This window comes from Octopus sinensis, unplaced genomic scaffold, assembly GCF_006345805.1.
Source record: "Octopus sinensis unplaced genomic scaffold, ASM634580v1 Contig14420, whole genome shotgun sequence".
NCBI lineage: Eukaryota > Metazoa > Mollusca > Cephalopoda > Octopoda > Octopodidae > Octopus > Octopus sinensis.
This window is the reverse complement of record NW_021833239.1, coordinates 1,335-15,695: the sequence shown is the minus strand read 5'-3', so window position 1 is coordinate 15,695 and position 14,361 is coordinate 1,335. Positions and strand designations below refer to the sequence as shown.

The window sequence follows — 14,361 nt, the reverse complement described above, 5'->3', positions numbered from 1 at the left end:
GAAACTAGGTAAATAAAGCCTTCGAATTGGGACGATCAGTAGCGACACCTGCAATTCTGACTACGCTGCATTGATAAGGGGCAACAACCCTGAAACATGTCTGTAGCTGTCTGACTGGTAGGATGAAGCGGCTGACCTCCCTTGTTCGAAGGTTTGTAATGGACGCAGGTTCGTGTGTCAAATAGCTAGCTTGAGGCGGTGGCCTCTTGGAGCTAATCAGCGACAGCTTTAGTCTTATATTTATAAGACTGCCATATTAGTATGGCGATAACTATTAATTTCCAGTAACGCTGCCGTAATCTCCTTTAGAGACACTTAGTAATTTTAATATTTCTAATATATATATGTATGTATATAATCAAATATAATCAAAATAAGCAACAAGGTAATGCAGTACGATCGTTTCATGCAACTCCATTTAATTGAACAATACAATCATTACATAAATTTAAAATGTAGAGCAATCTTCTGCTGCACAAAGACATAGAATTTAATTAAATTAGAACAGATGAACACATTAGTATAAGTATACCTAAAATCTTCAAGATGTTAAAAAGATAGACAAAGAACATGTATCTACTTCAGCATAGAAGTTACTAAAATTATCAAGAAGTCTCTGCCTGCAACTGATTTTTGTCTTTATGAGGTCATTTTTAATTTATAGATTAGTTTATCAAATCCCTTGTATATATAAGGCTGAGAAAACAGAGAACAGTATCTGTTAGGGGTAGGGCTGAGGGAAAAGACATACATTCTAGTTGTTATAGTCATAAAAAATGTTCTTTGTCCTTAATTTCTTGTAGATTTTAGATATAATTATACTAATGTGTCCATCCGTTCTAATTTAATTAAATTCCATGTCTTTGTGCAGCAGAAGATTGCTCTACATTTGAAATTGATGTAATGATTGCATTGTTCAATTAAATGGAGTTACATGAAACGATCGTACTGCATTACATCTGGATATCTTTGTTGCTTATTTTAATTTTAATCACATTACTTTGAAATTGTATGGATAATTGGATAATACCGTACTAAATTCTGGTACCTTGACTTAAGTACCATATTCATCTGAATGCATACATACATACATACATACATACATACATACATACATACATACATACATACATACATACATACATGCATGCATACATACATATAATAAACATTATTAATCTTAACAACCACCAAAATTCGATTTCTATTTTCAGAATAGCAGTGCGAAATGTTTGTTACAGACATTGCAGGCTTCAATGCAATTTGTTTTATATCGCAGAATGAGGGGTTAAGTTATAGTTATTATTGACTTCTTGCGTTTTATAGCAGATAAATTAAGCACGGCCACAGATATATGGAACTCGTTTGTGAACGTGCCAAATGATAAAGTTTAATGAAAAAAATTGTTTAATTTCAAAATTTCAGTCGTTTTTTTTCTTGTCATAAATCAACAACAATGATCTTTATCTAAGAAATAGATATGAAATGAGAATATATTGTACAACTAACCTGATATATTTCAGATAGTTAATAAATTTTTGAAAACAAAATGGTAAGATGATTATCGTAATAATTACTGTTGTAAACTCTCTTTGTGCATACCATACATGATGATTGCAGTAAAAGTTATGGTTGATGAAAATGGTAACTGAAACAAAACAAAAGGAAAGTCTTTAAAGAAAGGTAAGTTGGTTAAACATGACATTATCGACCTGAAAGGATGAAAGGCAAAATCGACCTCTACGCAATTTGAACTCAGGACGTCAAGGAAGGGAAGAAATGTCGCTATGCATTTTGTCCAACACGCAAATAAGTCAGCCAACTCGCCGATGTAAACTATAATTTTTACTTACATTCTTCTATTTGGTCACCAATCAATACCATTAAACTGGTGCAGTAAAAATATAAACTAAGAAAGATAATTACAGATGACAACGCACGACCTTTCTCTCCATAGAAATCAAACATAATATCTTGATAACTTGATCTTTGGGTTTTATCTGAGGCATATGCTACAATTAACATTGAAATGAACGAAAGAACACCGAGAATCTGAAATGAAATGATAAAAGGAAAATACGTATTTAAAAACATAGAGATGTGATATTCTTTTATTTCAACATTCATCATCTTTAAACTCGTAAGTTCGTTATCTTCAACCACGTAATCTGCATTATCATATCTGCATTATATTCCGTGCAATGTGAGAAATTGATATCAGAATAAGATAATATCTAAGTATTTGTTTGGGTCAAATATCTATAGACATTGAAGTTATTTAGCAGAGAAACATTTTAAAGTTTACTATATATATTTAGATACAGTAAAAATGATTTTAGAAATAACTGCCTCAAACTACAACGGAGCAGGCTCTATGTGGTTACGCGACCTTATTAGAAAAGTAGCTTAGTCTTCACTTAATCATATTCTACCAAATAAAATAAGGAAATAATATTTATGTGTATTAATACCAAAGGATGAAATATAAATTGAACTTGGCGATCAAATATTTTGATCGTCCGTTTTCAGCTGCATTTCTGCACCACAAATGCATGAATAAAATACACAAACAGCTCATTGATATGAAATACAGGGTGGGTGTCTCATAATGATGGGACACATTTTGAACGCAAGTAAATAGAACTGGAACAAGCTCAGATATTAAGGAAAGTGTATAATAGTAGATCACTTATATGTGCCCCATTATTATAAGACCTTGTAAAGAACTTAGTGTGAATATCTTCTCTGGACCTTTTGGGGGTGCGAGAAGCAATCACTTTCCGTTGCTTTAATAATCCAGATTCTCTACCAGTCAGAAACAACAAGACGCAGACCTAAAAGATATATACTACTTTATTCTCTAATGTGGTAACAGTAACAATAAGTGGTTATCTGGTATCCCTTTGATATAAATGTGTCAGTGCTGAACCTTATCGCTGTAAAATAAGAAAGTGTTCAAATGCAAAACGACACTGGTCAAAGATGGCGTCCGGAACAGGGAGAAGATGTGGTCTGCAACAATTTGGGTAAAGCTGCTGCTAGAATCAAGTTCGGACAGAGAAAAAATATACGTGACCGTCGCCTTCAGTCACTGCTGTCTCAAGTCGCTGCTTGCTGGATGCTGGTGGTCAACGTCTTACGATCCCCTTGCCTCGGCTAACTGCTACGTAGGCAAAAGGGTTCTTCTTCCGGTGGTGAAAGCACCAACCCCGCACGCGCGAAATACAAATGGACGGTGCGCGAGCGCGCGCCGTTGTATAGGATCACTACAGAGCTCCACCCCAGTGCGTAAGCACGACACAAAATTCCCTGTAGTGACTATAAAACTCAAGGTGGATACCAGATAACCAAATAGCACAATATAATAAAATGGCAAAATTTACATCATACACAAGAAATTTACTAAAGGAAAAAATACTCAAAATGAGCAAAATTCAAAAGTGCATGCATGAAAGTGGATACGTCACAAAGTATAGAGCCTTCCGCTGTAGGAGCGGGAGGAAAGCAAACTCACAGTTAATGAACCTAGGCGAAATTAAATCCAACTTCTCTAAAGGTAGTTGATCCTGCAAAATAGCAGTTAAATCAATTGCTGCAAGAGAGGAAATGGAATTGACAGATAGATCGCTAGTAACACAAAAGCAAAAGTGCAAGCATGCTGGTGTGATGCGCGACACAGATAACTTTCTCTGTTAATTACGTGACCAACAGGAGTCTAACAGGGAAAAAATTACGCCTATACATGGCGCAGCGCATGTGAACATCCGACATTCTATGAGTCGGGAAAAGAATTAAGCTAACGCAAACGTGTTGCAAAAACAAGGCAATACACGTGCGAAGCAAAGGCGCATGAAATGCAATAGAGCTTGCCAGACCGAAAAACAGCAATGAATATGCCAGTGGTTGAGCGATTATATGCCTCGTTCGTACAGGAACAAAGGTATGGCATGCCGGCGCGTTATAATGGACAAACAACCCTCTCTATGTATACGTGACCCCCTAGGGTCTATAGAAATGAGGTGTGTCCACAAAAGGCATATTTAGCATGGAAAAAACAAGCGAGAAAAGCATGTGTGACGTATGTATGTGAGAGAGATAGCATTTATGTGTGTGTACGTGTGTGCGACAGAAATACATACAAGGTGAATGCAAGCAAAATAAAAATAAATAAAAATACAGCGCATAGGAAAAATGTCTCTCATGGCTATTTCAGACAATGGAGTTAATTTACCAGTCTGTAATAGCCTGATGCACAATAGCAGTTCGTTCTGTAACAGAATGTTGAGATCACAAATGCAGATGCCGATTGAATACATATCGTGTAGCGGTTGTGGCTTCAATGCTGTGACAGGTTAACTGGAACAGAAGAATCTCGTAGATAGTGCTGGGCTGTTAATTCCTTGGCGCGCTATGCACGAACAGCATGTACGCTAAAGTTCCGCGAGTTGCTATGTACATCTTGTGGAGGTCGACGGTGTTGAAAGGCGACGGTGGTGGTGGAAGGCGACTGTAGTGGACTTGAGACAACATTGTTCTTAGTGGTGATGGCGACGAAGATAACGACGACGTGAAGTTCTAAGACGACGATGATGATGACGAAGGCAGAGAAAAAACATCGATGATATGATGGCGTCCGTCATCATTGTTGAAGAATAAGTAAGAGGCTCCTTCTATAACTGTTTGTGGTGACAGGAAACAAATCGTCGAAAGATGAATGCGTAGAGTTAAATCGTGTTCCGACTTCGCAGAAAAACTGGATTTCTTTGTTGTTAAGTGATCTCTGGTTTTAGACCAGAATCACGTCGGGGGTCACCAGTGTAAAGAACTTAGTGTGAATATCTTCTCTGGACCTTTTGGGGGTGCGAGAAGCAATCACTTTCCGTTGCTTTAATAATCCAGATTCTCTACCAGTCAGAAACAACAAGACGCAGACCTAAAAGATATATATACTACTTTATTCTCTAATGTGGTAACAGTAACAATAAGTGGTTATCTGGTATCCCTTTGATATAAATGTGTCAGTGCTGAACCTTATCGCTGTAAAATAAGAAAGTGTTCAAATGCAAAACGACACTGGTCAAAGATGGCGTCCGGAACAGGGAGAAGATGTGGTCTGCAACAATTTGGTTAAAGGCCTTTTGGTAAAGCTGCTGCTAGAATCAAGTTCGGACAGAGAAAAAATATACGTGACCGTCGCCTTCAGTCGCTGCTGTCTCAAGTCGCTGCTTGCTAGACGCTGGTGGTCAACGTCTTACGATCCCCTTGCCTCGGCTAACTGCTACGTAGGCAAAAGGGTTCTTCTTCCGGTGGTGAAAGCACCAACCCCGCACGCGCGAAATACAAATGGACGGTGCGCGAGCGCGCGCCGTTGTATAGGATCACTACAACCTTGTATTTGTACACGAAGAAACAGAAAATATACTTACGCAATGAATGCTGATGGCTATCGCTAAATTGTCTACTTGTTGATATGCTTCAGGAAGATTTATTATACCAATACCTACTGTTGCATTGACTAAAAGAAAACCAACAGTACACTTCGTAGATTCTGAAATAAATACACAATAAAGTAAATACTGAGAAAAAGGCAATTACTTTTATTCATCATATCATGTGGAAATGCATAAAGCAATTCTGAAATCAGTGTTTATATATATAGCAGACATATTTCGCTTTTCGAATGGAAATTTCTCCTACAACGAGTAAATGTGGTTTATATTCCATAGGATAGAAGAATAGTTGTGGTTATGGAGTTAATTCGAACTACATTCGATCGACCACTGAGTCATACATTGCGCGACTGTGGTCTACTATAGATTACATCCAACAAATGACGTGTGTAAAATTAGGTAGGCGGAAACTGCGTCGAAGCGAATTGTGTACGTACGTACGTATGTATGTATGTATGTATGTATGTATGTATGTATGTATGTATGTATGTATGTATGTATGTATGTATGTATGTATGTATGTGTAACGGGAACTCGTTGCTTCTTTACACTTTTTGGGGTGCAACTTGGGTGCAACATAATTTCCTTTCTTTTTGTTTCTAGAAACTACCAGTCAGGAACGAAAAGCAAGTTTAGAAATATATAATTCTTTATTCTCTTATACAAAAATGAAACACGATGGTATACTGGTATCCATTCTTACAACAATTCAGCAGCAATAGATAGGTTAAATCCCAAGCGTCTGGGCCAGGAGAATAGGTTGATCACACGTATGAAAATACATCCTTTCTCTTCGATCGCTGTGCCTCAAGTCTTAGTGTCCAGAGACAGCGGAGAAAAATTGGTCTGCAACAATCTCGTATGAAAGGCGTTCTGCTACTCCTGTCTCTCTGTACCCCTTTCATCAGCATTTCGTTCTTCAGTGCTTCGCGCCTTTCCAGAAGGCTCCAAACCCGCACACGCACACTGAAGAGGACGTTGCACGCGCGCACTGTTGTATAACATCACTACAAAAGTGCCCCCTCGAGTGCGTAAGCACGAAACAAAATTCCTTGTAGTGACTTTAAAACTCAAGGTGGATACCAGATAACCAAAATAGCACACAATATGACAAATCAAGGCAGAATTTACAATATAAACAAGAATGCACCGAAAGGAAAAAGGAGAGAAGAAATACTCAAATGAACAAAGTTCAATGAGTATTGTAACTGTCACAATTGAGAATGTCAAATATAAATAGTTTTTGAAAGTTTTTTCGGCCAGTGAACAGTTCTGCCTGACCTCGTAACATAAGGTTTGTTCGAGGCAGGCTGCGACGACGAAGGTGGTGTTGCCGATGGTGGTGTTGATAAAGGTGCATGTGAAAATGGTGGTGTTGTCAAAGGTGCATGTGTGAATGGTGGTGTTGTCAAAGGTGCATGTGAAGGTTCAACGATGGTTGTGGCAGTGGGGTCATCAAAAGATGTGGACACCTCAAAATATGCCCTTTTAAGACGATCTACGGAGACGGTCTCCGAACGACCGTTAATTTCAAGTTTGAATACCTTCGGCGTGCGAGAAATCACACGAAAAGGTCCTTTATAAGGAGAAACAAGAGGTCCTTTGACAGAATCATCACGAATAAAAACATGCGTCCAAGAATCAAGATCTGATGGCACATTAGAAGGAGGATTTTGGTGTCGAGGTCCACAGGAGGAAGGGCAGAAAAATATCTGCGTAGTCGAGCAACATAAGACTCTAAATTAAGAGACTGCGACTTGTCTGGCACCAACATCGTACCAGGCAATGCCAGTGTGGTACCATACAAGAGCTCAGCAGACGAAAAACCAAGGTCTGCTTTAATCGCAGTCCGACATCCAAGCAGGACGATAGGTAGAAATTCAGTCCACGACTGTGGATTCGGCGAGGCACGCAACGCGGCCTTAAGTTGCCTGTGGAAACGCTCCACCATCCCATTAGAAGCAGGGTGGTAACTAGTGATGCGTATATGATGCATCCCCAGGATTCGTGATAACTCACGAAACAAAGCAGACTCGAATTATCGACCATGATCTGTGGTTAAACTGGACGGTACACCATACCTAGAAATCCAATTAGACACGAAAGCTTTCGCAACAGTTTCAGCAGAAATGTCTGCTATAGGAATAGCTTCCGGCCAGCGTGAAAAGCGATCAATACAAGTTAAAATGTATGAGAACCCGCGACTCACAGGCCATGGTCCAACCAAATCAAGGTGGACATGGCGAAAACGGGCTTCAGGAGAAGAAAACTGTCCAAGTGGAGCACGAACGTGTCTATGGACTTTAGCACTCTGGCACCTCAAACAAGAGCGTGCCCAAGAGGTAATTGATCGTCGCATATTGGGCCAGAAGAACCGAGCAGTAACAAGCTTTACTGTGGCAGAGATACCTGGATGTGACAGTGAATGAAGAGCATCAAACACAGAACGTTGATGTTTCTCAGGTACTAATGGTCTAGGTGAACCGGTAGAGACGTCACAAAGAATAGAGCCTTCTGCTGAAGGGAGCGGTCGGTAGGCAAACTTACAGTTAATAAACTTAGGCGAAGTTAAATCCAACCCCTCTAAAGGTGGTTGATCCTGCGAAATAGCAGTTAAGTCAATTGCTGCAGGAGAGGAAATGGAATTGACAGGGAGTCTAGAGAGAGCATCAGCAGGGACGTTCTCCTTCCCTGGAACATGCCTAATATCACTTGTAAATTGAGAAATATAGTCCAGGTGACGGAAAGCACGAGGAGAGAGTTTATCCGTTTTAGAAGATAGTGCAAAGGTAAGGGGCTTGTGATCAGTATAAATCACAAACTCTCGTCCCTCGAGCTGGTGCTGAAAATGCCGAACTGACAGATAGATCGCTAGTAACTCTCGATCAAAAGTACTATATCTTCGTTCAGCTGGCTTTAGCTGGCAAGAGAAGAAAGCCAAAGTTTAACTTCACCCTCTACGGTGTACTGCAAAACAGCGCCAACTGCAGAATCTGATGCGTCCACAGATAAAGTAAGTGGAGCATCAGGAGCCGGATGTGCTAAAACAGGGACTGAAGCTAGTTCCTTTTTAACTAACTCAAAGGCAGACAGTGCTTCAGCTGAAAGAGTAAGACGGGCGTCCTTTTTAGAATTGCCCTTTAGCATCTGCGTTAAAGGAAACAACTTGTCCGCACACCGATCTATGAAACGTCGATAGAAATTAACTATACCCAAAAAATGGCGAAGTTGACGCAAAGAAGAAGGTGGTGCGATGCGCTGAATAACATCCACTTTAGACGAGAGTGGTTTGATTCCTCTCGAATCAATATAATGACCGAGAAAATTAAGAGATGGTTGCCCCAAAACACACTTGTCTGGATTAATGCGAACACCATAGTCGCGAAGACGCTGAAAAAGCTGAGACAAGTGCAGGAGATGATTCTCATGCGTATCACTTGCGATGAGAATATCATCGACATACGCGAAAACAAAATCAAGTCCACGAACAACTTCATCTATAAAACGTTGGAACGTACAGGTAGCGTTCCTCAAACCAAAACTCATATACAAAAATTCGAAACAGCCAAAAGGAGTGGTAATTGCCGTTTTAGGAACATCGTTTGGGTTGACCGGTATTTGATGATAAGCACGTATGAGGTCAACCTTAGAAAAAATGGTACAGCCATGAAGATTTGCTGAAAAGTCGTTGAGATCCCTAATTGAATATCTGTTCGGAATCGTCACAGAATTTAGACGCCGATAATCTCCCACCGGGCGAAAATCTGTATCCCCTTTTCGAACTAAATGAAGGGGTGATGCCCATGGACTGGTGGATGGGCGTTTCAGACCGAGCTGGAGCATATGCTCAAACTCAGCCCTAGCAGTTTTAAGTCGGTCAGGTGCAAGACGCCGTGGTCGCGAAAAAACAGGCGGTCCAGTTGTTGTAATAAAATGGAGTGTCGAGTGTAATGGCTTTGCCACTTTAAAGGTAACATCAAGTAGCTCTGGAAAAGAGACCAAAAGAGAGTGAAAAACGTCTCCAGATGTAGAAACAAAAAATGTCGGGCTAAGAGCTGAATCGGTAGATTCTCTGGTCGGCGTGGAGAGTGTAGTCGAAGTATCAACTAGCCTCCGACGTCTGACATCTACCAATAAATCAAAATTACTTAGAAAATCCGCACCTAAAATAGGATGCTGAATGTCAGCAATGATAAAAACCCATTGAAAATCTCGACGAAGATTAATGTCAAGGCGTAAAGAGATCTGACCGAATGTGGCTATTGGTGACGAATCAATAGCGTGCAATGTAACGTTAGATCGTTTTGGCCTGTCGGTTGTGAGACGCAAAGGCCAAATGCTGCAACAAGAACCAGTGTCCACCATGAAGTTTTTCTTCGACACTTGATCCTTGACGAAAAATGCACGATAACTAGAAAATGATGTGGAGGAAGTTGACGTGCTCAAATTCTCCGAAGCTAGTTTAAAGGTTTATAGGTGCATGGCTGTATGCACTAATGTGCTTTCTCTCCATAATTGGAGTGATACCAACACAGTCCGGACTTTGACTGTGTGGAACGTGACGATGAACGGCTGCGACTCCGCGATCTTGAAAATCGCTTGCCATCGCGACACATCGCGTCCATCCTTTTGGTGAGACTTTCTATTTGTTTAGAAAGTCCCTCAATCGAGGCTGAGGAAGCTTGTGAGCAGACACAAACAGACCGTGACGATGGTTGAACGGCAAATTCAACCATTTTATCAGCCATTGTTGCTATCTGGTCCACGGTATTTGACTCTAAAGCAGTTGCCAAAACAGTCTGTATATAGGCGGGCAACCTTGAAAAAAAAATTTTCCGAAGGAGAGGAGCATCTGCAGCTTTACCGCTCAACTCTCTTAGTCTTCGCAAAAATTCAGAAGGAGTCCTATCTCCCAACTCCTCATCCGCCATTAATTCATTGAAGCGACTTTCCTCGCTTCTAGTGTTTCTCTTTTCCACTTCTAATTTAACAGACGCATAAGTGGCGTCTGGGCCAGGATCTGTGATAATATCTCTGGCTGTAGATGCAAGTTGAGGAGGCATACAACCATACAGGATTTGCAACTGCTGCTGGGGAGAAACATTATGTGCACAAAATTGTGCCTCTAGCTGTGCAAACCACAGTGTGGCATCACCTGTGAAAGTAGGTAATGAATTTAGAGACATTTTGTAGTTTTTTACTTTTAGATGACTCTGTCAAATGGAAAGGTAAACTGACAACGAATCAACGTTGAACAGACGCAACAAGGAAAAGGGAAAAAAAAAGACCAGCAATTGAACCAATAAAATTTTTTATATGTGCAATTTACAAAAAAAAATGTGTTTTACAGAAAAAAATTTGTTTTGTACTGTGTGCACAGTGAATAAAAAATAATTTTTTTTTTATTTTTACCAACCTTCGTCGCGTCTAAAACAATTTTTTTTTTTTTAATGTATTTTAAACTGTCTCTTCTTAAGTTTGACTGCCTGTTATGCTTGGTCACGGATCGCACTAACAGATTAAGTCAAACTTTTTTTTTTATTCTCGTCGACGATGAAATTGCTGAAACTGCTTGAGACGACTGGAGACAAACTGTTGAAAGATAATGACTGCGGCGGGTTGATTGGTTCAGACTAGGTAGAATCTAGATTTCAGTTAAATGTTCTATGTTCGGGGTCACCACTGTAACGGGAACTCGTTGCTTCTTTACACTTTTTGGGGTGCAACTTGGGTGCAACACAATTTCCTTTCTTTTTGTTTCTAGAAACTACCAGTCAGGAACGAAAAGCAAGTTTAGAAATATATAATTCTTTATTCTCTTATACAAAAATGAAACACGATGGTATACTGGTATCCATTCTTACAACAATTCAGCAGCAATAGATAGGTTAAATCCCAAGCGTCTGGGCCAGGAGAATAGGTTGATCACACGTATGAAAATACATCCTTTCTCTTCGATCGCTGTGCCTCAAGTCTTAGCGTCCAGAGACAGCGGAGAAAAATTGGTCTGCAACAATCTCGTATGAAAGGCGTTCTGCTACTCCTGTCTCTCTGTACTCCTTTAAGGGAACCTCCCTCGCCTATCAACTAATGCCACATCAGCATTTTCCTTCTTCAGTGCTTCGCGCATGCGCGAGAGGGAACTTCCCTTCTGCCTTTCCAGAAGGCTCCAAACCCGCACACGCACACTGAAGAGGACGTTGCACGCGCGCACTGTTGTATAACGTCACTATATATGTATGTATGTATGTATGTATTTTCCCTTTCTCTTTTTACGTAATATAATTTCCACTGGCCCCTTACTTGGTAACAAGGGGTGAAGGAAAGCAACGTACTTTAAGCACCACCCTTTAATTATTAGGAGGGTCTTGAAAATTTATTGAGCATTTGCCGTTTATATGCTGCAAATTTATATTTTAGTTTTTCAGCTGCAACCGTGAGTTTCAGCTAGTGCAGTCTGGAGTTTAGGTTTTTGAATCCTGTATCACTAAATCGCCTCTCTAGTCTTTTTTTCTTTTCTGAGCTCTTTCTGATGCCGCGTCAAGTTGTTCTATGTATTACATTTTATAACTACAACGATCTGTGAGATGCATTTTCGCAGAAATAAAATTTTATTTTTTAAGTTACGTACCTATGCTCCTTCAGGCTTTCCACTTGAATCTCGATTGCGTGGTCTCAGCGCTTTGCTATACGTTAGTAACATAATAGCTGAGATATATGTCAAAGCGTTAATAGTTTTGTAGGTTGTTTTCATATATAACTGGACTGTGTGATCTTCAGATATTTGTTTACTATTTCGTTTACTGCCTCTAATTCTAATTTACTTGGTTCTTTACTTATACCTGGTGTTGTACGGCCTGTCATTTAAATTAAGGTCGTGGACCTGTTGAAATATATCATTCCAGATCACTCGTGAAGCGTCCATAAGTTTTCGAAGTTCTGTTTGTACAGAATAGCTATAGATTTCAGCTATATTGTTGGTGCATAAAGTGGCGAGCTGGAAGAAACGTTAGCGCGCCGGACGAAATGCTTAGCGGTATTTCGTCTGTCGTTACGTTCTGAGTTCAAATTCCGCCGAGATCGACTTTGCCTTTCATCCTTTCGGGGTCGATAAATAAAGTACCAGTTTCACACTGGGGTCGATGTAATCGACCTTATCCCTTTGTCTGTCCTTGTTTGTCCCCTCTATGTTTATCCCCTTGTGGGTAGTAAAGAAATATATATTGTTGGTGCATGCATAAGCATGGCGCTTTCATTATGAGACGTACAGATATAGGCAGCTGTTTAAAAATGCCGTTTTAAACGTTCTTTTCCATAATTATGCCGACTCCTCCAGCCTAAATGACTATCTGTCATAAATGAGAGGAACTTCTTTTTCGTACCAACTTAATTGAAAAGACTTCTTCTTACTAAAGATTTTCGTTTCATCCAAAGATCCATCAGATTATTTAGAAAAGAAAATGAATTTTCCAATATATATTTGAGAAAACGTATGAGTAATTTAAGATTCGGCATAAAATGAAATATCTGGTGAAAAAGAGGATTTATAAATTTATTTTGCAGATGTTAAAAAACAACACAAACATAAAAAAAGAAAAAAACTGGGAACTACCATATTTTATGTTCAATAAAGAGACAGGGAGAGAGAAAAAGAGAAACCGATGTGGAGAATAAGAATTAGGAGGAGGAGTAAAAGAAGAAAAGATGAAGTGGCAAGAGGAAGACGAGGAGATGAAGGACGAGAAAGGGAAGTTGAGGAAAAGAAGTGAGGACGAGAAGAAGGAATGTAAGAAAAGGAAGAAAAGACGATGACAGCAACAACAAAGACGCCGATAACGACGACGGCGACTTCTGTGATCTGTTCATATGGTTCGACATTAAAGAGGATATGTTTTATGGGATAGTTCTGTATCACAAGTATTATTACAAATATAAAAATAGTTTACCTGCATTATTTTTTGCTTCTGTTGTGTTAATTAAGGAACTGGAATCATCATCTGTTGTACTAATGGAACTATCATTACAAGCATTCAAATCCTTATCTACTGAACGGTAAAAGTTACTCTGCTCATTGAACCCAGAATTGCGTTCCTTTTCACTGTTATGTAAAATCTGTGATCTTTCCGACATAATTATGTTGTTTCCAATATAAGTTTTTTGGGTTTTTTTACCAATAGTTAGTGTATACAGTCTAATGCTCCTAGATACACTCAGATTTTGTATGATTTTAGAGAAGTATGCAACCTATATTAATGTTTCAAAGTACATGACATACTGCAGAAAACTAAGAGTTACAATCTTATATACAGAAATATATTTTCCATTGTTAGTCAAAATGCATTAAGCATTTTAGCATTAATAAATTAATATCATTCGATTTCAATGCTCTTACAAATTGTAGTGAATCATTTGTTTAACAAATAAACATTTTAGCTCTGTATTATAAGATATCGATTATCTCTCCATTGTTTACCAGCTTCATAGCTGTAACCCTTGCAGTTTTTTATGAATATAGATCGAGGTAAAACTCATGAAAATAGTTGACGTTAAATATCGTCAATAATCTTGTCCTGTGTTACAGAATGCCGCTTAATGTATCCAGTGTTATTGTATTCATTTTGGCCCTCATGCGTCAGTTTTCTTGTTATAACAGCATCCTCCGCTCATCTGCAATTGCAATACATCAACCAATCTCTGAACCGATCACCATCGCCCACCTGCCACAAATGTACAGCCTTTCAACTAAAATTGGGCAATCATTACATGACACCTGTCACATACCAGGTATGCTCGAAACTAAATAACTTAATTGTAATTTTGTATGTTGTAAACATTCCTTATCAATATTTATAAAGGTACTTCAATGACGTTTTAATGAGTATTGTGATGTGAACGATGAAAGAGGACAACA

At 39.2% G+C, this 14,361-nt stretch overlaps 1 protein-coding gene across 1 annotated transcript; it reads right to left on the bottom strand.

Moving 5' to 3' along the window:
• Nucleotides 1–1,450: 1,450 nt before the first annotated feature.
• LOC115230080 (putative sodium-coupled neutral amino acid transporter 7) lies at nt 1,451–13,580 on the bottom strand. The gene is made up of 4 exons (XM_036499497.1): nt 13,397–13,580; nt 5,427–5,548; nt 1,854–2,052; nt 1,451–1,648 (listed from the first exon to the last, which is right to left on the bottom strand). Exons 1-4 carry the CDS (start codon nt 13,578–13,580, stop codon nt 1,464–1,466), a joined length of 690 nt encoding a protein of 229 aa, XP_036355390.1. The 3' UTR covers nt 1,451–1,463.
• Nucleotides 13,581–14,361: the final 781 nt, after the last annotated feature.